At 35.6% G+C, this 27,734-nt stretch overlaps 1 protein-coding gene across 1 annotated transcript; it reads left to right on the top strand.

Moving 5' to 3' along the window:
• Nucleotides 1-6,735: 6,735 nt before the first annotated feature.
• On the top strand, nt 6,736-27,342 carry LOC306850305 (carbohydrate sulfotransferase 15-like). The gene is made up of 8 exons (XM_079385871.1): nt 6,736-6,900; nt 21,515-22,326; nt 22,809-23,148; nt 23,396-23,539; nt 24,210-24,366; nt 24,509-24,665; nt 26,169-26,316; nt 26,463-27,342. The coding sequence occupies exons 2-8, from the start codon at nt 21,901-21,903 to the stop codon at nt 26,645-26,647; spliced, it is 1,557 nt and encodes a 518-aa protein (XP_079241997.1). The 5' UTR covers nt 6,736-6,900; nt 21,515-21,900; the 3' UTR covers nt 26,648-27,342.
• Nucleotides 27,343-27,734: the final 392 nt, after the last annotated feature.

Here is a 27,734-nt window from a genome sequence, read left to right as displayed (position 1 = left end):
GGGCAAGGCAGAGAGATAATCCAATAAACACGGGCAGGGTCAAACACGGCAAGATAAACAAGGCAAGACTCAGAAAACTAAGACCAGAAAACGCTTCGTAGTGTAGCTAGGCTAGACAATACTCGGCGGTGAAACAGAGAAAGTCCAAGGCTTATAAAGTGTGTGTGTGATGGGTGATAGTTCACAGCTGTGAGTGAAATCAGGGTAATGAGAGATTGGTGCCAGCTGTGTGTCGTAAGTGCAATGTATGATGGGAAATGGAGTTCAATGTGCTGTGTAGTGTGAAAGTCCATGTGGTGAGCGGGGGACCTCTGGTGGTGAATGAATGGAATTGCACGGACCAGATTCGTGACAGATGGGATGGATCCTGTAATAGAGTGTGTGAAACAAAATGTGACACAATAAATCCATAAACAGCGGCAATGTGTGTTAAGATTTTTTTATGGTTTTACAAACTGATAATTTGATGTCCCCCATTTGCTGTCTGAAAAAAAGAGATTTGTATTTCTCATGATCTCTGAAGCAAAATGTTTTGTGTTGCTCTTCCCATACACACATGCAATAGGCCTATATGCACATACATTAGGCCTACATTTGTATAAAACATATTGACATGAAGTAAAAAAATAATTATGCACATTTTTGGACATATATGTCATGTACGTGTATTTGCATCCTAAAAACCTAAAACATGTTGGTAAAACATATCATTTTTTTTCCCCTAAATATAAAACATATAACGTATTACAAAAACCTACATAAACATACAGATTTTTTGTATATACTGTATAGCGTTACTTACATCTCACAACTTACATAATTATACATCACTTTATAGTATATTGCAATATCTTGGTATGTCATATATTACATTTCCATATAATTTTTTTCCACTGCATGCTAACAAACATTTCTCTGAATAACAATGCAGTTATTTTCAGAAATGTAATAAATAAAATAATACAATAAATTAAAATAAACAAAATTGAGAAATTGTAATAAAAAATAACTGAATGTGGAACGTGCACATTTTTGACATTACCAGCTTCAGTAATATCCATTTTAGCAGACATTATAACCTCCACTATTTCTTTTACACAGCAAAGTTTCTATTCTTGCTATTGCTGAGTGCTTCTATTTTAGAAATCTTATTACGCTCATCCTTCATCCACTGCATACTTAAGATCTCCTTATAGATTCGCAATAAGGCCACTGTTACAATCTTTCATTTTGTGAGGTACTTCATGGAGGTCTGTTTTGGATTTTTGTCTTGTTATTTCTTGCTTATCAGTACTTCCTGAATATGTTGATGGAGAATCCATTCATTCTTTCCTCCTCTCATATCTACAGGCTACCATACGACTCCAAAGCATAACCAACCTTCCCCCATTCCAATTTAGTGGTTGGTTTTCTTCACATTCTTTTCTTTTTCATAAACCCCTAAATGTTCCTGCATGTCCTTTGTATTGATGAGAGGATTATAGATTACTGTTCTTGATGTAAGTGTACAAGAAGTTCTATTTCTTCTGCCATATTTTATATGACAAAATTCCCTTTTAAAGTCCATTACTTTAATTACATTACAGCCCATGAAAACTGCAGACAGGAAGCATATAGATGGGCTTCCTCTGCTTTGTACGAGTCTGTTTTTCTCATCTTCTGCCAGTCCCTTAGAGGAACCCACAGTTGTTGAGCGTATCCAAAACATCCTGAGGGACTCAGACTTACAGTATTCATTAAACTCTGGAATTGTCATCACCTGACTTAGATTAAGGCCTACCAAGTCAATTAAATTCTGAGACCTTTCAAAAAAGCTCAAGTGGATCAAGAACGGCCAACTTTTTTCCACAAAATGTAATATTTATAAAATAATATGAAATGCCCAAAGTTTGCATTTTATGTTTGTCATTTGCAGAAGTTAACCATTTCACCTAAAACATGAATATAATATATATATTTTAAAAAATCAAAAGAAAAAAATGCATGCAGTTTCTTTGCTCTGGCATGAATAAACTGAATATATGCATTTTGATTATTTGTTATAAAAGGACACTTCATTGATCTCACAAAGGAATATTTCATATGACAAGTTTTCAGTAGAATCATTAACCACGATTGTCAAGTCATATTATTGCTTTATGTAGTGCTTAAATAGTGTGTTTGCCTCTATATTGGCCTTTGAAACATTTATAACCCTTACCTTTTCTTTACTCTTTCATGGTGACAGCACACAGGAATGTTTTCTGGAATATCGATGAACTGTTCCAGCTGTGCATACATTCTCAGCCCTTTGGCTTCACTATGCCCTGAATATAAAGAGAGGATGGCACAGGGTTATCTTTATGACCACATTTTTGTTCATTTTCTTCTGTATTTGTCAATGCTCTGTCCACAACTCTTTTTCAAAAGGAAAGAAAGTATAATTATAGCAAGTAAGAAAGTATGATTATTGCATTTTATTATATGGCTCTCTAAAATAGTTGACTCTGATTGGTCATATGTGGCATTCAGTGGTTAAATATTTTATAATCTTGACCTAAGTATACAGACAATCAGTTACCAGTGAGAAGTGAAACTGTATTTTCAACACTAGACTGAGATGGTTATTTTGCACTATTACTAAGTGCAACATGCTGTAGTTTTTGAAAGAAAGTAAATTTAGCGTAGATTCAAGAAGAGCTTTCTGCTTTTTCAGCCCCCATGCAGACAAATCTCCCAGCTGAGATCTGTAACAGCTTGACAAGAGACTCAACAGAAACAATGGATGAAGCATAAATAAAACACTTTCTACTGAAATCAACCTCTTTTCTCTAAACAGTTGTTGAGTTAGGAAATGGCACTGTATGGCTAACCCACCTGAATTTATATGTTGCAAGCTTTGAATGATGCATGAAACATGCAGAATGCTAAAAAAATTATTATGGTCATACATTTTCAGGAGTAAAAATATTGGGTGGTGTAATGAGATTTATGTAATCATCTCTGCTGGTGTCTTGTTTTGACATTTCATCAAGTGCCCAGGTAACATTTGCGACAAGTGGGCTGCCTGCCTGATGACAAATTAGAGAGAAGACCTGAATGAAATATCAAAAAGTAATTTGATATTCCTCATTGACTTTGTTAACATCATCAGCTTCATCAAGACATGCAGGATTTCTCAGAGTAGAGTGGCGAGTTGATCAGCATTCAGACGAGATGTTTATACTGTAAACACAACTCACCCATCCATGAAATTACACATGCCTCTGTCATGAATATGGATGAAGAGCATTTGGCTTATTCAAGGAATATTATTATGTATATATATATATTTTTTTAGAGACAAACACTTTGGGAGTGATCCCATGGTATATTTCAGGCAAAAATTATTGCTTTCTTACATTTGTTGTGCTGCACTCCCAATGGTAAATCTCTCCCAGTCCTTTAGGGGTCTAAACATAACACAAGTGATTTAGACTGAAAGTGGAAAGAATTTCATAGATATCAAGCCTTGGACAACAGCCCTCTTTTATCTTATCACACAACATTTAAAAGCTGTTAAAAACGTCTTAATTTAATCGTTATCGTAATTTTGCTACACTCTTCTGTAGTTGACACAATCTTGTCAAACTGGTAGAATAATCCAGCTGGTTTTGGATGGTTACAGTTATTTGAGGATTTTATTAACCATTTGAGGATTCTTGAATCTGTTATTTTGTTCTTTGTTGAAATCCCGCAGTTTGTTTAAATTTGCCTTAATTCTCAGGGATTTTACTCAGATTGTTTTCAGAAGGAAGGGAGAGAAGGGGGGAATCCATGTGAAAATAGCTCCACAGGCTCCCAAACAGATGTCCATCGAGTGCACAGCGAGTTTAAGGTCTACACTCTTAAAAATAATGGTCCTTCATTGGCATCTATGCTTCTGTGAAGAACCTTTAGGATCCACGAAACTGTTCCACTGCACAAAAGGGTCTTTATAGTGGAAAAATGTTCTTTAGATTAATAAAATGCTCTATCTATCTATCTATCTATCTATCTATCTATCTATCTATCTATCTATCTATCTATCTATCTATCTATCTATCTATCTATCTATCTATCTATCTATCTATCTATCTATCTATCTGTCTATCTATCTATCTATCTATCTATCTATCTATCTATGGTGAATTATTTCACTTGCTCAGACTACCATTATCCAACATGTAATCAATTTCATCTGTTCCTGCATCGAGACAAGACCCAGTTGTTCAATCTCTGATTCTGAGTTGAGAGCAGACCATTGAAAAAACACGCGGATGTGACAGTGTTAGTCAAATCCCATTCGTTACGGCGAATTAAATTTTGATTTCCCAGAGGGCAGCTCTCTTTGAAGAGGTGGGATGCTGGCACTGATGGAGACACGGAGAGATAGACAGAGAGCAAGAGAGAGCGATTAGCTCTGAGACATGGCATCGGAATCTAGAGCATGCTGCTGTAACAAACACACCAAGTATAGCAAGTTTCTGAAATACGAGAAAGTAAGCTAGGCCTACAGAGTAGCGTTCAAAATATATGCAAATGGATTCTCTAATATATACACTTCTGAGGTTCACAAAAAGTAGAACTTTTACAGAAATGATAGATCGTTGCATCACAGGAGATGGTCTGTTTTAGGATTTAAGTTTGAACTCTGACTCATTTTCCAGTCTTTGTCACAGCAGCAGATTGCTGTGCTATTGCTACACATTTGCTCTATTGCAAAATATCAGGGGTCTGATATCCTGTCATCCCGTCAGTGTCTATACACATATTTGAAAATGATTGCTTCACACATAACGTATCATGCTAAGAAAATTATGAAGTAACATAGAAACAAACTAGTCACCGATAGACAAAAAATACTACATTTCCGAATAATTTCTGTCATTAAGGGAATATTACCAAATATGTGTTTTACCACAGCATAGTGCCATTCCAGTGAAATAAAAATTTCCTGCAAGACAAGCAATGTGAGGCCTTACGTGTTGGTGAATTTGTCAGTGAATATGAGTCAATCTGACTAATAATCTTGGTAGATTTCCCAATAATTCAAAGGTCCATCAATTCAGAAAGCTCAACAGATTATTTTATTGTACACTGAATTTTAATGAACCCTTTTATGAGTACTGTGTATTCGGACATACTTCTTTTGTCACATACTCTTTTTCACCTACTATATAGTAGGCTTGTACAAAAGTATGTGATTTCGGATACTTATTATAATATTGCTGCAGTGCTTGTCTTTCTGCTACGGCAGTTATTTTATAAAATATAATGAATTTTTTTTGTTAGCTTTAAGATAATTTACAGATAAAATTATAAAGTAATTTCAGTTCAAAATGATATGTCTTGTCCACATGCTTAATTATTTGATAAGTAGTAATTTAATACGCAGGATAATATAGCACTTACTGTACAGTCATTATCAAACATCTGGTCATTATCTGGTCATCTGAATATATAACTAAATAAATAAGTAAATCAACCATGATACAATTCTAATTGCCTTAATGTGGTTTATTTTGTGAGCTGAAACAGACTTAAATGGCAAAACTTTTCTTTTAACAGCTTAACAAAACATTCATATAAATACCACTCAAACCATAAACCCTTTTATTATCCTTCAAATGTATTCAATTGTCATCCCCATATTTAGTTTGACAAATGAAAAGTTACTGAATGAGGAGGACAAACCTCAATAACTTCTGGATATGATGAATACTCACAGTACAGCTAAATAGATTTTGGAGAGACTGACTCTTGGTTATTGTCTTACATTTGTGGCCTGACAAACTGCCAAGTCTGAATGCTAGAAAACAGACTAATCAATTTCAAACCAATCAATAACAATTATGTAATGACTTCTGTTCAAACTGCTCATGCTTCTTTTCACCACTGATTTATTCTGGCATCTCTACTGCAGTGAATTCATCTTGTATAATCATTCAGTTTTTTCTCCCATTGGAAAAAGTAACTGTGGTCTGCCAAAGGTTTTAAGTTTTTGCTTTTACCATGTGCACAACCACACACAACATCAATCACAAAACTCACGGTGCATGGTGAATCCATCAAAGGGAAGATGAGCAAGGCGGAGGATGTTTATTTTATGTGAATGCTATACACACAATCTTGTAGATACATAAACATAACTAGTGCAGTGCAAAGCTGGTTTCCTTTGCCAAAAACAGTTTTCTGAATAAACTATGGCTAAACATGACAGTCAATTAGAACAAACATGGGGGAGATTAAAAATGATGAAATGCCAACATTGCTGAAAGGGTTTGTGTTTAAATCATTTTCAATAAATTAAACAATTTTGAAATTTGCTTGTACTTCTGTGACACTTACTTTTATATGAGGTGTCTATGCTTAGGTTACATTATTATTTCATACATTGTAGGCTACTTATTGAGGCCTACATATTGTTTAGCGAAACTGTCACAAAATTCACATTTCAACAGATTCAATGTTACAAAAAACGTCGTAGGCCTATGCCTTTTCACAGAACAACAAGCTACCCCTTCATGTTTAATGCTTTAGCCCAACGTTTTGCTCATTCTATTCTGTTTTATTATTAATATCTAGTAGATTGAGTTCATAAATAGCTGGGATCGGTAGGAGCACAGTACATCAGTAGCAGAATATCCCACCCCCTCCACCGACTGAACCCCTAGAGAGAGAGAGAGAGAGAGAGAGAGAGAGAGAGAGAGAGAGAGAGAGAGAGAGAGAGAGAGAGAGAGAGAGAGAGAGAGAGAGAGAGGGCATTGTGGTTGAAAACAGACAGAAAGGCTCTCATCAACTCAGTCGCTCAGAAAGTTCTCTGTATCGCGGTCCGCTTTATCGCCATCAAACGCAAACACACGCGTTCACTGGAATATTAAAACTGGACAAGTTGTCAAGGTAAGTTTTCTACGCAAGTAATGTGACAGTATAATATATTTTGACAGGAATGTCCGAGGGTTTACGTGTGATCAAGCTAATAGATTTACTCAGATATTAGATGACAGTGAGGGGTTTTTATATAGCGACTCTCCATCTGACACCGACTGAATGATAAAGCGTCAAACAGATGATCTCTAAAACCAGTCCATTGAGAAACGCTTCATAAATAGCGGCTCTCATCAGGATTTTCACACGGACAGTGTTTCATTCAGATCGATGGGATGCTGCTGTGACAGAAGATTCGCTGTGTGTGACCTCAGGCAAGTTCAACTGCATTATTACCCTTACAAACATTTACCATGGTAACCACAGTTTACGCCAAAATACCATAATTGCAGTTATTGTCACCGTATAGCTAAATCAGACGAGACCTGGGTCGGTTGGTACCATACCCACTCTTTGTTGAATACCTATTGTGCAACAAACATCACTTTAAGTCCTTGCAAACAACATAAATTCATGTCACAAAATATTTAGACTCTTAACTTTTGTTAATTACTGACCAAAATTATGTTGTTCATTTATACCAACCTATTGCAGGTTGAGGGGTTGGTTGGTTCAGTGCTAAAATAGGCTACCATTGTTTTGTGAACACATTTTCACAATATGATCATTTTGATTTAAAAACCTATGAAAATTCAAGAGATGTGATTAATCTTAACAATTTTCACAGTCTGTGGGGAAAAAAGGGTTAATTATCAATCTTTTTTTTTTTTTTTTTTTTGGTGATGATGACTAACACTAGCAGTTATTGTAGATGCAAGTGTTTTGTGAATGCTAGGGTTACCATGGAAAATTTTTGGAAGGATTGACTATTGCTCTTTTTTTAGGCACCTACAGTACAGCACACTAAACACACTTGTGTTTCTGGTTAATTATAACAAGTGTGAATTCAGAGCGATTTAAAGTGAAGGTTAGGATAATTTTGAGAATTCAATAGGCTGGATTGATTGTTTTTTAGTTGCAGATATGTTAGAAATGAAAGTGTTGCTCTATTACCTCAGGAAATTGCCATGGAGTGCTTTCATGTTTGTCATGGCTACTGCTCTCTGGAGTGTCTACAAGGCTGTGATGTATTAGTAATTGTTGGCACAAGGGGTGTGCATTGGATGGCTGGAGAGTCTCTTCCTTAGAAAGACATTCACTAGGCTCAGATCTTAACAGCTGCAGAATATATAACTCAGCACTGAGTCAACATGTGATCCATACCAACAACCAAACCCTTCATCGCTCTGACCCACTGTCTGCCTACTCACACACACACACACACAGACAGTCTGACCCTATGCCTGCAAGCGCACTCATACACCCATAGTCAAACAAACACGCATATACACACTCTTATACACACACAGACACATTTACGTTTCACATGGCATAAAATATTTATAGTATGAAGGGTCTGGTTTGTGTTTCTTATGAAATCAATCATATTTTACTACAAAATACAGCACTTATGTTAACAAGTAAACATTTTAGCACTCACCTTTTCTTACCTTCAGACTTTTCTTTGGCATTGTAGTAGGCAACAGCTACATTTGCTACTTTGTTTTTGTTATAATGGACCAATTCTGTTTATACGGTAAAGCAAATAGTGTTTCGCACTATGTGTATTGTATCTATATTGCATCCAGTCACTTTGCATTATTTTCTGTTCATATCAAAAGACTCCCAATGTAATTTTCTTATTGCATATCAGATTTATGTCACGGTCATTGAGCACAATTTTTTTTTTAATGGTTCGCTTGGCCTGTGATAAGAAAAACAGAAGCATCATTTTCATCATCATAACTTTACATAAAAATATGCAATTTGTTCTGGAATGCCATAAGAGTACATTTTATATTATGGAGGCTTTCCATATAGTGTTCATGTTGCTTTCAGCAGTAATGAAACTCAGTAGTGGGAGTCAGCAGGGTCTCTCAGGCCTCACACTATAGGGCTCAAGACCTTTATTAACATTTCTCTTCCTTTTTCTTCTGAGAGTCGCAAAACTTGGCCTGACAGGTAGACAGAGGCCCTTTGGCTTCTGACATGGAGCTGTGTTTGTGCTTGTGTGTGTATTCATGCAAATATCTCCTTCATCTTTCTACCTGTGTGTGAGTTTGTGATTGTTTGTGACCAGCCCCTGGCAAACCCCCTCTTTTTTTTTTTTTTTTTTTTTTTTAGAAAATGAAAGCTGCCTCCCATAACCTTTGAGGAAAATAAAAAGGGATGAAAGTGGGAAAAAAAGCAAATGAGAAAGAATTCAGTTATTTATGGCTCATGTCATCTGTTCGCTGGCACGATTTATGTTCTATAAAGGTTCTCCATTCTCTCTTTTTGCAATTTCATACCCCAGCAAATCAGATATTACACAGCTTTGAATTTTTTATATTGTGTGGTCTGTGCAAGATAGAAAGAGAGATCTTTTAAAAACTTTAAAAGCAGTTTAAATCAAGCAACCTTACTATCATTCTACAAGAGAGAGAACAGGGCTAGTAGTCAAGGGCTGGAAATCTCAGGAACTATAAAGTTTTGAGTCAACTGTGTGGTTGGTTCCAAACAGTTTAAATGCCTTATAAAAAGAATACATATATTTATATATAATGTATTTCTCTCTCTCTCTCTCTCTCTCTCTCTCTCTCTCTCTCTCTCTCCCTCTCTCTCTCTATCTATCTATCTATCTATCCATCTATATATATATATATATATATATATATATATATACTACCATTCAAAATTTAAAAAAAAAAAAAATGTAATAGTTTCATCCAAGGACATAAATTGATTGAAAGTGACAGTAAATTCATAATATTAAAAACTAAAAAAATGACAACCGTTTTCAATAATAAATGTTTATTGAGCACCAAATCAGTATATTAGAATTATTTCTGAAGACTGGAGTAACAGTTCCTGAAAATCCAGCTTTGCCATCACAAGAATAAATAACATTTTAAAATATATTCAAATAGAATACCAGTTATTTTATTGTTATAATATTTGACTGTTTTACTGTATTTTTGATCAAATAAATGAAGCCATGGTGAGCATAAAAGATAAAAACATTAAAAACATTAAAACATCTTACTGACTCCAAACTTTTTGAATGGTGGTGAATACAGTATATGAATGTATATACTTAAAAAAAAAACTTATATATAAATGTATATAAATATATAAAACATAAAATTAAACAATTATATAAATTTAAAGATGACAGTGTTCAGATCATGGAAATCTGCATCTTGTGGAGTTCAGTAAATATAAGTAAATATATAGAATATATAAAAAATACAATTATAAAATTTATATAAATTTAAAAATGATGGAAAGGGTTGAAATCTCCTGCCTGTGGAGTTAATGCATTTTACATCCATACTTCATCCATATGACAAATTGTGACCTTAAAACTCTCAAACTCGAATCAATCATTGTTGTTCAGGCCCTCTTTGCCTTGCAGGACTCACAGCCACTGCAGAGTTAAGTGAACTCTATAGCAACAGCGAAGATGCTTCCCTAAAATATTTCACTCCACACTTCACCAATTGTTAACATCAGCCAAGTCAGTTATTTGGCCATCCGTGGGAATATAAACCGACGTTGCCTCCAGCCATGTTGTGTATTTCAGACATGCTAACAGCATATCCTACAAGTAAAGAAGACCATGAGTGCCGTTGTAGAGCCATTTGTATGCAGCATTAACTTGCATGAGTGCTTTTTGCTAGTCTTAATGGTGTCGGTCTGAGTGGAATTAATCTCTTGTGTTGTGTTAGCCAGTCTTAATGGTGTGAGCCTGTCTGAAACCGCCAAATAGGGAGATGTGTCTGCCTGCCTCAGTGAACTATAGTGAGCTTGTGTTAATGGTCTGCTGAGTTCAGTCATAAAATATTTCTGGTTACTCTTAAGTGACCTTATGACATTTACTGTAATGGACGTGCTACTTACTCCATGCAATACTTGCTTCCTGTTTATTGCCTAATTGCTTAATTTGGATTTTAAATTTACTGAATGCTTCAAAACTACTTCAAAACTTTGATAATAGGGATTCTGGCCAGTGAGAGGAAAAGAAACAGAGTACGAGGGGGAGACAGAGTGAATTTCAGGATGATGGCCCATTCCATCAAGATGATTCATCATACAGGGTGCCTCTAGGGTTACGTTGCTTTACTTTTTTGAAAATACAAACACACATTTACTCTTACGCACAGTTTGTTCCTGAAATAATGTTTTTATGTTATAAGCTTACATAAGGCTAGCCTGATTTATGCTTCCTGTTAAAAAATGAACGTACTGACTGTAAAAAATGAACTTTAGCGAGCTACTGTAATGTACTTCCTGGCTGCAACACTCTATAGCTACTGTATAAGATTAAATCTGAGGGAAGTATATTATTTATGCATATTCCTGCCCAGTGTCTTCTTGGCTCAGTAGCTTAAACACCCATCTTCATTTCATTCCAAGCAAAGAGAGAACTCGATTTTGCAGTTTGTCTCTGCATTTCTATGCTCTTCTAATCCTAAACATAGTCTCAGCTACAGGCGGCACACTCACGGACCGCCCACAGTCCGCTCACTGACCGTCTGATGCATATTGGACACAAAACTGGAATGTACTTTCACAATCTGGCAAGCTGCTATCTGATTGGCTGGCTTTGTGCAGCTCAGGGCACACAGTTTTTTTTTACTCAGTCCACCTGCAACCACAGTCATGTTTACAAAGTTTTCCGATTCAGATTGTGTCAAAGCAGCTTCATAGTAATAAACAGGAAAATAACAATCTGTATGTTGCAAAGTTCATCAAATAACTTCAAGTTCAGCTGTAAAACAGCGGTACAGAATACCAGGGTCATTTTAGTGTCATTGAAATACTATTGTAGTTTTTATTAATAGTTTGAATTACTGTAGTTTTTAAATAAATATATATATATATATATATATATATATATATATATATATATATATATATATATATTTGTTTTCACTTTAATTTTAAAGTATTAGTAAATTTTTTTTATTGTTTTCATTCATTTTTATTTCAGTTTTAGTTATTTTAGTACATCAACATAAGCAAAATATTTATTTAAAATATTATTTCAGTTAAAGTTTATTTTATATTTTTAAATATATTTTTATTTTTTTAAACATATTTTTAAAATAATTTTATAATGTACAGCATGAAACACTGACATTCATTTTGAGATTTGCTATAAATTATTAGTGTTATTAAAGATTTACAGTAAGTGAGCATTAGATGATGGCAATGTTAAATTAAATACAAAAATAGAGGAAATTAACATGATCATGAATTTACACACACACACACACACACGTTGGTTTTTGTGGTTTATGGGGACTCTCCATAGGCGTAATGGTTTTTATACTGAACAAACTGTGTGTGCTATTGCCCTACACCTAAACTTAGCCCTCACAGGAGACTTTCTGCATTTTTAGATTTTCAAAAAAACACCATTTAGTATGTTTTTTAAGCCTTTTGAATTACGGGGACATAGGCAGTGTCCTCATAAACCACCTTCATATTGTAATACCTCTGTCATACCCATGTCATTATACAAATTTGTGTCCTCATAAACCACATAAACATGCACACACACACACACACACACACACAGGCACATATTTTTATATATCCAAATCTGACCTCAGAAGACTACGGACGGTAGTCCGGACTGCTGAGCGAATCATTGGTACAACCCTCCCCACTCTCCAAGAACTGTACTTATCCAGAGTGAGCAAAAGGGCTGGTAAAATCACTCTGGACCCCTCACATCCAGCACAATCCCTCTTTAAACTGTTACCGTCTGGTCGACGCTACAGAGCTCTGAGCACCAGAACGACCAAACACAGGAACAGTTTCTTCCCTCAGTCAATCCATCTCATGAACACTCAACAATAAACGTGGAACACACAACTAATACATTATCCATTCACCACACTCACTAATTTTATTTTTATTTTCTCATTTCTAATTTGCACATACTTGGCCTGTACATACATAGTTGTCTATATTATATATTGTGTTTTTGCTGCTTTGTACATTGCCTATTTGGTTATTTGTTGTTATTCTTTTATTATCGGTGTCCTGTCCTGTTGCTGTCTTTCTGTTGCACTGTGGAGCTTCTGTCACTACAACAAATTCCTTGTATGTGTAAACATACTTGGCCAATAAATCTCATTCTGATTCTGATTTGTTTTCAGTGTTTAATTTTGTTATGTTACGGAAAGTAAGCAAGCCGGTCAGACATTCTCTTCCTGTCAGTAGATAGTTTTTCACTAGAATAGGCTGCAATGAGGACCAGACCTCTTTTTAATCAGAGATTTGGCTATGCAAGACTATGCAAACCACAAACAGGGAGTCATTGGCCTTCCCATTGCCCCTTCCCCCAATAAAAGGTATTTATAGCACCTGCTCTGGGTAGTGAATAGGTATTATCAACAGGCACAGAATTAGATCAGATTAAATCCTAATATGATTTTACTTGAGGTGTCAGGCCCCCTGAGGCTCAGTTCTGCACTCAGTCTTTCATGTCTATTTGGAGCAGAAACATAAACATTGTTCAGCAGTATCAATGGAGGGAGAGAGTTCAATTCTCCCCCTCTCTCTTCTGGTCATCTGTGCCAAGAGCTTTGGTCTGCTGCCCTCTTTAATGATGCATGGAACATTAGCCAGCCACTATCCCAAGATAGGACGAGGCCGATGGCATTCTCTGGTCAAAGAGGCTGCATTGTTTGGGTTCAGAATAGCATGGTCTACTGAGAAAGGGGAGAACAAAGTGTGCTGTCTGTCGAGTTTGTTTTCTAAAATTGTTACCAAAATCCTAATTTGTGATTGCTGCAAATTACATTTTAATATCTTTCATATTCAAGCATTTCTGCCATGCACGAAGCGATCGGTAGGCAGATCAAAGTAATTTACATACATACAGGTTTATCTAACTTACTATTGTGTTCATTTAATGCAAGGGTTTTCCAGCTGGGGTCAAACTTTTTAATTGTGGAAGTTAGAATTGCAAGATAAAAACTAGCAATTTTGAGATAAAAAAAGTCAGAATTATGAAATGTTTGTAACTCACATTTCTGAAAAGAAAAGCTAGAATTGTGACATATAAACATGCAATTTACCTTTTTTAGCGTTTTAGCCTGTTTCAGAAACCCAAGAAATGGAATTGTGAGATGTAAACTCAGAATTCAGAGAAAAAATATAGAGTTTATATCTTAGAATTGTGAGAAAAAAGTCTGAATTGCCATATATAAAATTGCAATGACATTTTCTTTTTTAGTTTTCTTTACCTGTGGCTGAAATGGGCTTCCCTGAATAGATAGATTCTATTAGAAAAATCCAATAATGGATTATATATATATATATATATATATATAATATAAATATGTCACAAAAAATTCCAGATATTTTAATAGTGTCTTTGAAATAATAAAAGAAAAAATGTATTTTGCAAATTAATTAAATAACAACCTGTTGTCTTTATAATGTTAATGGGATCTTATACTGTACATGAAAATACATAGCTGCCTACATATTTTAGTAAAGAAATCGGTTGCAAGGAAAATATTATATTTAGAGTTCTTTGGCAAAAACAAAAAACAAAAAAACTAAAGTTTTGAAAAACCCTGGTTTAAAGAGTGAAGTTCTGAATAAACTATATATATATATATATATATAAACAAAACAAAGAGAAGGAAAATAAACCAAGGATATTTTGTGATACGTAAAACCTTGTTTTTAAGGAAAATTAAAGCTGCTTTCCATAACCTGCATTCGGGGGTGGAGAAACATAAAAGAAGAGGATGAGAGAGAGAAAAAATAAAGCAAATAAGAAAGGATTCTTAAGAGTTCTATAAGGAATCTCCCATCCCTCTGTTTTCAATTTGTATCTCAACTCTTTATATTGTAAGTCACAGGCAGCAGATTTAATTAAGAATCCAGTCCAATACATCGCTTATTTATGAGATAAATTCAAGTGGCTGTTATCTGACGGTATAGAATCGGTGTGACTTCACATTTTTATGCACAACTGCACTGCTGACATTTGCTACATATTATCCTTGTGAATTGTGCATTGGGATGGTAACAAAGAACAGGCTATTGATTAACTGGCAAGAGGAACTTGGATCTATTGTTGTACTGTGTGCGTATCTGGGACATAAAAGGTCTGGGAAGAAGTGTCCTGACTTTCCCATCAAGCACACAATGGTGTTTCAACGGTGTATTGTCAGGAAACAGAACATTTGAACACATGGCCAGAGAGCTGTTAATTATGTTAAAAAATTAAAAAAAAAATAAAATAAAAAAAAATATTTTTTTATAAAAATAAAATAATTTAAATTGTTTAAAAATAAATATTTATTTATTTATTTATTTTTTTAAATTTAATAATATATTTAAATAAGAGTGTGAAAAATACCATTGTAATCATCTTAATAAAGACGATTCAATCTCTCTTTCTTCCCTCATAACCGAGAAGTGTTTATTCACACAGCTGCCGAATGAAGCACCTGAGGGAACTTCTCTTCTCTCATCTCTGTTGTTTAATTACACTTCTTTTCTTCTGCGCTACTGTTCTTTTCAGTGTGGATTACATAAACAGCTTTCCTCAGCCTCCTTGCTCTTGTGCTACACACGCTGCACAGCATAACACAATAAAGCCTTCCATCAACAGTCTGAAATCAACAGCAAACCACATGCCTCATGTTTCAAGAGCTGAGACACAAACATCTTCTTCAAGCTGCAAAACAAATCTGCCAAACCGAACATGAGCCTGTCATCATATATAGATGCTGGAGTATCAGAAAGAGGAATAAAGGAGCATTGAGAAAGGCCTACTTCAACAAGAGTTCACATAACATCACCCATAAGCGCATCTGTCTGCCAGATGGGTGCCAAATTACACAAGATGTCGCTAATAATAACTGCCTTATTATTTATGCCCTTGCATTTATCAGTTTAGGAAAACGCAAGTAGCATTTTAATGAGAAACGTTCAGGCTTTATTGACCTGCTGCAAAAGTGCACAGTGTTGTAATTTAGTGTCATGTGGATTTTAGAGAATTTAGCCACAGATTTAGTAAAATTGTGAATGCAAAATAGGATCTTGTCAGTTATTGTGGACTTTCCTTGATTGAAGATGTAATTTGGGTGTGTCTCGATAAAGTGCACGATAAAGGGGAGTGTCAACGCAAATAGATTACATTGCGCCCACAAAGCGATCTCTCAAGCCTGAAAGAAATTGAGTGTGATAATTAATACGGCTGAACGACAGGTATTAATCTGATTAGGGTTTTACGCCGGTAAGATGTCACAATGATAAAAGGGAGAACAGAGAACACAGATGTGTATTACTTTATTACGAAAATTCATTTCTTGTGAGATTTTGATATGCAATTGTTTTATTAATAATTACATTCAGCACAAAAAAATCATTGCTGAATGCATGAATTCAGCACACTATAACTGTAAGAAAAAAGATACTACAACTACAATGTCCTAATTTGTCTTTCCAGATTCCATATAGTACTTCCTACTGAGCCTTGTTTAATCAAACTTGTCAAAGTGTTTTCTAGCTCTACAGTGATAGATCATGTGGTGCGCACAGAACCAGTTTTTGATATTAAAGGGATAGTTCACCCTAAAACAAAATACAAATTAGGATATTTTTAACAATGTTTCAACTCTTTTTGCCCATACAGTGGCTTTCACTAGGCAAACAGTAGCGTCTTTTGTTATGTTTGGAACAACATCACTTTAGGGTACACTCTCTCTGTTATTAAGGGTGAATTTAATTTATATATCTTTTGTCTATTTTACCATTCTCTTCAGGGAGAGACATTTTCATATGCTGTCTAGTGTTGAGGAGGAAACTAGAGCATCTGAGGTTTTTCACAGAGTGACTGTATTAATTAAACTGTGACTCCCAAGGCTTTTTCTGGATTGTGTTTGTCAGATGTCACGTCACATCCTTGTACCCAGAGCCTTCAATCATCTTCAAGTCTTTTGATACTCACCAAGTATTTGCTTTCTATTCCATTTCATTTGGAGGACATTTAATCAGCACAGTCAGGAAACAAGTAATCATGCAGTAATATTGAAGACATGCAACATATGATACATGTCCCAGACTTTCAACTATTATTTAGCATTATGAACATTATGAATAATTAATTTTAAACAGATAATGCTAGATAATATAATGGGGTTCAAGGAATAGTTCCCCCAAAAATGAAAATTTTGTCATTACTCACCCTCATGTTATTCCAAATTTATATGAACTTCATTCTTCTGTTGAACACAGAAGTAGATATTTTGAAGAATGTTGGTAACCAACTGAGTTCCACAGTATGGAAAAAAATACTATAGCATGTCAATGACTGCAGCAACTGTTCTGACATAAAATATTTCTAGAAGCAAAATAAATAAATAAAAAATAGGCAAACTAAATATTAAGACATTCAAGCTGATTTTTCCAAACTTTTTCTCAGATTGTTAATTAATTAAAAAAACAAAACAAAACAAAAAGCACAATAAAAGCATTTGGATCTCTGAAAGTTGCTATGTACTGTATCAAAATGTTTTGTTGAGCATTTTTGGATCTACATTGGTATTTCATTACAGCTTAATGCATTAGCAATCTTTGGGTATAAACACAAACAGCTAACCAGACAGCTAACTAAACCTGTTTCTCCTTTCCTAATGAAAGTTTAGGAAAAAAACTGATTAGGGAAAAGATTAAAAGGAAAATGAGCAAGAGCCACAACGCTTTGAATAGGTGACTTCAATGAATATATAACCAAGTGCATTTAGCACAGATTATTCAGTTTGATGCAATAAGTATATACTAATATAACTCACTGATGCCATTTCAGACTCGGCTCCACTGAGCTTCATTATTCATCTCTGTTGGCTGCGGCATTCGTTCATTTCCTCTCACTTGTACTGACTGTGGAATAGATGTTATCCCTGCGTGTATTCCCTCTATTGACACTGCACAAATGGAATGTGTGCTTGTTAGTCTATATGTGTGTCTTTGAGCTTGTGTGTATTAGAGGAGAATTCAGATTAACTCAGAACGAGATGAGAGCAAACGCTTTGCTTTTTGTGTCTTCTTTGAGCTGGAGCGCTGGATTGTACTTTTACAAACAGACTCACTCACATAGAGTGCATATTTAGATAGATAGATAGATAGATAGATAGATAGATAGATAGATAGATAGATAGATAGATAGATAGATAGATAGATAGATAGATAGATAAATTGATAGATTCTTTATGGCCACTGTATATGCAAAGGCATCCACAATATGTTTCACATGCTACATTGTGGGCTCCAACTTAAGCTACTTTCCTTCCTAGATCCTTGGCATTCCCTTCCATCCACCCGGATCCATTCCTGCATACTCTGATCCGTTAGTCATGGCACTGGCTGGCACAGACAGAGCAGCCACTGTGCTCGGGGGCAGTGGTCCTGACAGCCCTGCCACCCTCTTTATATGACTCTGGAAATGGAAGAGGAAGGGGGTAAAGAGAGAAATATGTGAAAGATGTCCTGCAGCACTCTCATAAAGGAACATCACAGCATCCTGACATCAAACAGTCCTTCAAGTGTAGGATAGTATCTTTGCATTTTCCATCAACCAACCTTACATAGCAACAATAGCTCAGTAAGAGGTTTGAGTTTGGGGGTGGGACTATTCGTTTGTCTGACCAATGGAAGATCGGTGAGTGTTCTGGAAACCTGCTTGAAAATGTTAAAGGGTTAGTTCACCCAAAAATGAAAATTCTGTTATGAATTACTATATAGAAAACAAAGTCATACAGGACTGGAATGTCATGAATGTGAGTAGATGATGAGTAAACTCTAAACTATAAGTCATTATTGTCATAATCATGTTTGGTGACACTAATTGCACACAAATGACACATTGATTAGTGTGTAAATGATGACAAAACCTTCATTTTAGGGTAAACTATCCCTTTAACCTGTAATAAGCTTGTCTCAGCTTTGCATTAACAACATCAGAAGCATCAATAGGCATGTGTACATTGTAGAGCTCCTCACTTGTGGTTTTGATTGACAGACATAATGATGGAGCTTCTCAGTAATGAATCATTGAGCTGTGGACTGCTGTGGCGTTCCCGCAGTGAGTGCTCATTTCAACACTAACGCATCCTCTCGCTGTCCCGGACTCCTCCTTTACTTCAGTTAGATCTGTAATGAAAACACGCTCACAGATGCCTCACCTCCCCACACTTAGAGCTGGGTTTGTTATTCTGAAATATATTTAAAGTGACAGCAAACATCAGCCCAGCTCCGTGCTAAAGTCATCAGAAATTTAACGCTCGTGCTTAAAATAGACACCCATGCTGACAGCGATGCTACGGTTTACCGATGTCACTGGATTGTCATTTGAGGTCATCGTACAAATACAAATACTCCCAGAGTCTATTTTCCATAGCAACACGGATCAATGACACCTGCCTTCATCTCCATGGGAACGCACATGTCCTTCTCTGACTACCTTCCGTCTCTTTTCTTTCATTAATCTCTCCCCATTTCTCTCTCTCACTCTCTCTCTCTCTGAGCATTATACAAACCATTTATTTCCCTGCACAAATAGTAAATTATCTATAATTTATGAGCCCCACAACTATTTATTAGTTCAGCATGGATTACTGTGGTCTGTGTAGGCTTCGGGAGAGTCACATTTCTGTTAATGATCTCCCCAAGGTAAATTTAACCACAATTAGGCGGTAAATAACAGCCCTGAACTGTCTGATGACATGATGAAGGCAAACCCTCCACCAGATGATCCTAGTACAGGCCCTTTAATTTGCCCAAATAAAAGGAAGAAAGTATTTTTTTTTTTAGGTTTTCAAAAGCCCTGCTCTAGAATTTCCAACCCTGCACATTCAGCAATAACAAGTCGTTAGGTCTACATTGAGGAGAAATGCTTTGTTGTTCATTTTTGTCTTTTGTTTCCCAGCCTGACTCATGACATTCATAGGAAGAGATGGGTAGAAAGCATCCTTGAGTTTAATATAAACACATAATTAAAAGGATGATAAATAATTAGAACTTGCTGGCCCTAAACATTCACTTTCAGATATTTATCAAGAATAAAGCCATTAGTTTTACCAAACACAAAATACAGAAAATGATTATAATAATAATAAGATGAATTAAGATTATTATGGCATGATATAGATTTTTACTTGTGTCGTTATTATTTTTAAACGAATTAATGTGATACATTTGTGACATGAAAACATATAATGAAATGATAAATATGATTATATATAATGCAATTATTTCCAATAATTACAATAAGGTCTTAATCGCAGTAAGATGTTTCCATGACACAAGAAAACCTATTTACTCCAATTTTACATGCAATTTTCATTATTCTGATTATTTACAAAAATATTTGTTATATTTTGTCAATATTGCATACGATAATTAAGTGGCTTGCTGTTATCTGTTTGCTTCCTCAGAAAAATGCAATTTCTGTCTACCACAACTTTTATAACACTTTTGTGACACTTTTCATCAAACCTAGACACACACTACCATTTAAAAGTTTGGGGTCAGAAATATTTTTCTTTTTTGAAAGAATGAATTTAGTACTTTATTCAGCAAGGTTGCATGAAATTCACCACAACAAATTATTTTCAAATAAATCCTGTTCTTTTGAAAAGTATCACTGTATTCACAAAAACAGGATTTTATTTTGACATAAAACATTTTTTAAATAAATGTCACTTGAGCATTACTGCTTTGCCGTCACAGGAATAAATTAAATTTTAAAATAGAGTAAAATAGAAAAGTAATAAATTTTTTTGCCATATTACAGTTTTTACTGTATTCTTGATCAAATAAATGCAGCTCTAGTCAGCATAAGAGACGTCTTTCAAAAACATTTAAGAATCTTGCCGACCCCAAAAGTTTGAATCGTGTAAATAGTGTATAGTTGTATGTCTAATAAAAAAAAGATGCTTTTAAGCCACCCATCCTTTTGTTTTTGGCTTCCATTTCATGTGTTCAGGCCTTAATTAGGGTCCCCCTCAAACCTGCGCACACTTCCATCTCCATTTCAGTTGTTTATAGCACTGATCTTTGCTCTGATTTCTGCTTTCTTGAATCATTTATAGAATTTCCAAGAACGATAAAAAACAGTAATGAAGACAAGGAAAGAATAGGACAGAGAGAGAGAAAGAAGGAGTGGAGGCTGTCAAATAAAATATCTATTAGCTTGCAGCTGGTCTGCTGTGTTCTTAATTAGGCATGTCCTGAGGCTATCATTTCTGAATGGATTATGCCCTAAATTCTTCAAAACACACACAACACACAAACACATACATACCCACACACACCATATGCCACACAGTCTGTGGCCTGTGTGATCTTCCTGCCATCCTTTTTCTGATGCTTATCCAAACCCCATCACAGAGTTACTGGCATGTGTGAGAGACAGAAACAGAGTACTACCACCATCCACTGCTTCCTAGACTCAAATCAATGAACCGTCTTTGTGTATTCACAGTTTATTGCTTTTTTTGTCTTGCAGGAACAGACCTGATGTTGGGGCGCTTGTGACCTTGACAACCAAATCTGCACTGTGTTTGTGCTGGTGCGCTGTCAAGCTAAATTGAAGGAGTGCTCTAATCGTCTCCAACACATCTTGCCCCTCACCACGCGTGTGGGAAGCCCTGGGTAGCCTGCCCGCTCATTCCACTGTCTGTCTTCCTGCCCACAAACATCCCATCATCAACAATGACCTGAAGCCACACGGCATCTGCTGCATGAAAGATGCTGATTTTATTGGCAAAACACGGCTCCTTTGGGTTATGGTCCACTTCGTGTGAGCATTATGATGAAGACCACGAACTATAACTCACATCGATGGGATTCACTTCATATGTGAAGAAAACACAGCTAACATAACACACAAAAATGGACCACAGGCATGGGTTTCTCAATGGCCTGTATGAAAAAAAGCCTGCGTGTTTGCACCCCAGCGACAGGTGGACTGGTGTATTGACTGTCATAGAGAACAACAGAGCACAACATCAAGCATGGGGCACGTGGACACTCGGGTCTGTACGGAAAATCAAAATCTTAAGCTTCCTTTTCGGACTTATGGTCACCGTTCTCATCATGGCGTCCTACATCTTGACGAGGGACCAGAAAGGGCTCTTTTTAACACCATCACCGTATCACCTTACTGTGGAGTCTCATCCGGCTCAGCTGCCCCTTAATCTGTCCTTCGCTACAGACTACACAGTTGTGAGAGAGGTGGTGAGGAGCATTGTGGCCAAAGTGGATTTCAGTCAGAGAAGAGTGCCTGACCTGAGACAAGTGAGAGAGAAAGAGCCAAACGTATGTGCATTTGAATTAAATTGCTAAACATGCTAATACCTTCATTTTCTTTACAATTAAAATATCATGTAAATAAAAAATGGCATATTTGATTGTCTCTGTGAATTTTAACATTAACATCATCTAGAAATCTTATTTTAGAGAACTGTTTTCTATTTTAATACATTTTAAAATGTATTTTATTCCTACAATGGCAAAGCTGTTTTTTTTAGCAGCCATTACTTTAGTCTTCAGTGTCAAAAGATCCTTCAGAATTCATTCTAATATGCTATTTATTATTATCAATATTGAAAACAACTGTGTAACTTTTTATCAATTTTATGCAACCTTGTTAAAAACATATACATTTCTAATAAAAAAAATTATAAACCTTACTGACCACAAACTTTGTACATAAATACTTTGTACAGCTCATACTACAAACTGCGCTCTGTCAAGTCTTAGTTTGCTAGTATAAGCCTTCTGGTCTTTCTCGTCCACAGATATTCTCCGCAATTCCTCGCAAATTTCTTCCCCATCTCAAGAACCCCTGTTGGTATGAAGAATTCTTTGGGAATGTCACAGCTGATCCTTATGGGAAAAACCTGTATGCTCTTTATTCAAAGCGCTTCCAAGCAATATACGACCACCTGCGCAGAGCGTTTCCGGCTCACCTGCATCAGCATGCAGGTAGACAGTATCGCCTGCGCTGCCTACCCTTCTTTTACATCATCGGCCAGCCCAAGTGTGGCACCACGGATCTCTACGACCGGTTACGGCTACATCCAGAGGTCCATTTCACCACTATGAAGGAGCCACACTGGTGGACACGAAAGAGATTTGGTGAGTTTCACGTAAGAGATAAATGACAGGGTTTAAAATTTGAATTCATGATGCTAGATGGTCTACTTTTAAAAGTCTGCAAAATGTTCACCAGTCCCATTTTCTTGCAATGCAGAGCATCTGCTTAATGTTTATCACATTCGGTTTATTACACAAATTATACAGCTACAGAACAGCTGCCATGCAATTCTGGTTGAAAGCAATTTTACAACTGAAATAATTGTACTTTGTATTCCCCTGGTTTAAGGTATCATCAGGTTGAGTAATGGTTTTCATAACCCCTATCCACTGAATGACTACCTGGATCTTTTTGACCAAGCAGCCAATCAGATTCAAGATCTCTTGACAAGCAACTCTTCCAAAACCCACAGAAAAGTCGACATCATAATCGGTAATTTTTTTTCTATAATTTTTTAGGTTTAGTTACTCAGTTGTAGACCCTTTGTTTTGTTAGCCACACCTCTTTTACCTAGAATATTTATTTGAAGTACCCTGTGAGATTTTATATATTCATGTTAAGTTAATATTTCAATCATTTTCTCATGTTCACGGTTCTCCGACATCAGTTAACAGTAAGGTAAACAAAACAAAACTAAAAATAACCAAAAATAATGTTGTATTTTGATTTGTTTTTATTTTAAAATTATTTTAGATTTATTTTATTTTTTACATTTTTACTATATAATTAATTGTTAGCTTTTCATAAACTCGAAACCCCCTTGCAGTTCCCTCTCGAACCCCAGTTTGGGAAGGTATTGTGTTTTTTTCTATAATGATGATGATGAAGTGCTCAAATTAAATACACATCATCTAGACTTTCTAATTAGAGATGCCAGATGCTATGGTCAAGGTCTGTCCTCTTGTTATGACTCATAACAATAAATAATATTAGAAATTTCAGTCTTTGTCTACTGAGGCCTGAGAAATTACATCAACTAAATCAAAAACAAAACAACCCAGTCATAAATAATCACTAATAACATTCATCAGATTAAGCCAGTCTTCAAATGAAATATCAAGTTGGTTAGGATAAAGCAATTAACACATTTTATGATTGACAGGTGAGGCGAGTGCATCCACAATGTGGGACAATAACGCTTGGGTTTATTTCTACGACAACGGAACGGAAGTGGAGCCTCCTTTTCTGGTGCAAGATTTCATTCATGCTGTCCAACCAGATGCCAGATTCATTGTGATGCTCAGAGACCCTGTAGAAAGGTACTACTCCACTGTTTAAATAAGATATAATAATGATTTATGGTTTGGATATCATAACCAGTATAATGCTTTTTAGATTGTCCACTTACCTCTTATTGTGTTTGTGCACTGTGTGTGTGTGTATTTGCGTGTGAGAGAGCAGGCTTTACTCAGACTATCTGTATTTTGGCATGGCTAATAAATCTGTAGAGGATTTTCATGAACGAGTATCAGAGTCGTTGCACCTGTTTGAGGGCTGCTTGGCTGAGAGGTCCATCCGTTCCTGCATTTACAATACCACTCTCAACAACCTGATGCCTGTGAGTGCAGTATGAATCATAATCATATCAAATGTGAATATTTAATTTGCTATTGCTCTCTTAAAGGGAAAGTACAATTCTGTTTACTCAACCTCATGTTGTTCTGAACCTGTGTGATTTAAAAAAGATGTTATGTGTAATGATGCATAGAAAGTGACTGGGGACCAAGGGTTGTCAAGTTGCGAAAAAAAACTATTCCTACAATTCATTAAAATATTATCAGATCTTCTGAACGATACTCACCAAAGCATTTTAGTTGGTCATTCTCATTAGGGATGAGCACCAAAAGCGGCTGGTATGAGTCAGAGTCAGATTTTGTTCAGTCTGATATGATGTAATTGGTTCAGCCACCAGGTGCAGCCGCATAGATAAGATATACCCACCAGGGTATGAGCTGTTCTGGCTGTTCCCCAAAGCCGTGCAGCCCGTAGATGATCTTCACCTCTGGAGAAAGCTGTTGGAAGCTGAAATGAAAGCAAATTTAGAGAAATCTAAATGTGTTGTGAAGTATACATTGTTTTGTTGCACTGATCTGGGGATTAAAGTCATGAATGTTTGATTTATGGCTTTGAAGCTGTTTAAGCTGGTTGATGAACCAGCAAAAGTCTGGATTGCTGAATCATTGCTGCTTAGTCTGGTAAATTGGATGTAATATAATGCAAATAGAAGCTTGTGCACCATCCAGAATTGAACTGAGGATGTCTATTAGATTTTGATTTAATGAACTGAATTTGAACTGAGGTAACACACAGAATGCAGAATTGGTACTTTCATATAAATAAATCAAATGTCAGTTTGTGAACTCTAGTAAGCCATTTAACATACCGTATTTCTCTGATTTTATCTATATTCTTCAAAATGGAGCCAAACATCAATACACATAATAAATGTACATATTTATTGGCATAAAGTTATCTGGGAACAATGTGGTGGACATTTTAACATTTTTGATGGTTGTAAAAATATTATCTACATATCAAGAATAAATAATAAAATTTGTCAAAATTAATTATGTAATTATAATTTGTACTAAACTTCTGCTCATCAGTTGGATAATTTTTTATTGGTATTATAATACAGCATGATAAATACATACTACACAAGATGTTTACATCAGAAGCTACTTTTAAAAACTATATAGTAAGTATAATCACCATATGATGCAGCAGTGCATAAAATACTGTTATACAACTGAATCAGGGATTGTTACACTGCTAAATGTTATACTGAGCCTTTGGGTCCCTCTGTTGGTGAACACATGAAATGAATGCATTCACTAGATATTCTTAATGCAGACTTCTTAACCAGGGGATCGGGGGCCACTGGAGGGGGCCAAAAGATGATTTTTAAATAATTTATTTCTATAAAATACTTAACTACTTAATACCTAATACTTAACTTAAAATGACAAAATCACAAAAATTCAAGATGAAGATACAGAATCATTTTTCTTAATTTTTCTCTTTTCTTTTTTCCCTTCAATAACTATTGTTTTTATTCTAGGTGAGGCTTCAGGTGGGACTATATGTCATATACCTGCTGGACTGGCTGAGTGTTTTCAGTAGAGAGCAGATACTCATCCTACGACTTGAGGATCATGCTGCCAACCGAAAAGTCACTATGCGGAGAGTCTTTCAATTTCTACAGTTGGGTGAGTTAGTTTTCATGCTTCTACATACTTGTTACAGTAATGTGTGTCTGTTTGTTTAACCTCTGAAGTCTTCAGAAATTTGTCATTATGTACAAATAAGTGCAAGAATCTGTTATATCACTGACCGGGTTTCATTGACTCTACAGGACCTCTTACCCTGCAGAAGGAAGCAGACATCACAAAGAGCCCCGCCTCCAACACCAGACGACCAGCCAATCGAAATCTTGGCCCAATGCTGCCCATAACCAAGGAGATCCTGCAGAGCTTCTACGAGCCTTTTAACCAGCGCCTGGCCCAAGTGCTAAGGGATCCTGCCTTTTTATGGATGTAGCCCTGAAGGAGAGGGGATGCACAGACATGTATTATTGTATTAGAAAAAAGTGACACAGAACTCAAATTTAAAACTAAATTAGATTTGTTAGGCCAATGCTGGGTGGCTGGTATCACCTTTGGCCAAAATTCAATTTTTTAAAAATATTTTCAATTATACTCAATTATATAGTGATACCACTGACTTTATTTTTATTATTTTTTCCTCGGTTATTTGGTGCTGGACACGTACATTATTGCACTTTGATACTGTGAGAGTATTTGGTCAGGATGCCCACTAAGAAATTAATAGACAATTTATTTAATGTATTTGTTATAAGGCCTTGGAAGCCAAGGTGTTTCTACAAAATGAAAGGATACAGAAACAGAAAAGATAGGGGTCAAAAATGAATACACACTCAACAAACGACAATTAATAAAAAGTGTCAGTGTTTTAGCTCTGAGGAGAATGTGAGAGGGCCTAGTGTTGCTGGAAGATATGGACCTGTAATATAAAGGACAATATAAAGGGTTGTGGAAACTGAGCACAAAAGCCTGGACATTGAACTGGGTGAATGAAACCTGATGTCAATGTAATGTAATTTTAATGTTTTAATCTGTTATTGTGACTGTACAGAGATAAGGGCAAGAATAGATTCATTGCAACTTAATTCCACTTTGATATCTTCTGAATTTCAATAAATATTGCTTTTTTATAATTGCTTCTCTAAAACCCAATAATTTGTCTGGAGAACTGGTGATGGTAAAAAAATAAACTTAGATAAAAATAGATTAAAAATATTTTTATGTAACAAACTAAGTCAATGATAATATTATACATGGATACTAATATTAATAACATATTTTATATTTTATAACAGCTTACCATATTTTATCACTTATATGTTACATTTTTAGAAATGTTCCTGTAAAAATATTTAATTACCCTAACAAAGACTGTGAATGTTCAGAGTGTTTAAAATGATGAAAGTCTAATACAGTATAATGAAACATAGGCTATATGCTGCTCGAATGCCAAATAATAGTTTCTTACCTCCTCACAGTGCATACACTGATATATCCTTCCCTTCATGACCTCGGAGCGAGGG

This window comes from Barbus barbus (genome assembly GCF_936440315.1).
Source record: "Barbus barbus genome assembly, chromosome: 30".
Classification (NCBI taxonomy): Eukaryota; Metazoa; Chordata; class Actinopteri; order Cypriniformes; family Cyprinidae; genus Barbus; species Barbus barbus.
The sequence above is the reverse complement of the archived record's forward strand: the minus strand, read 5'-3'. Positions and strand labels throughout refer to the sequence as shown.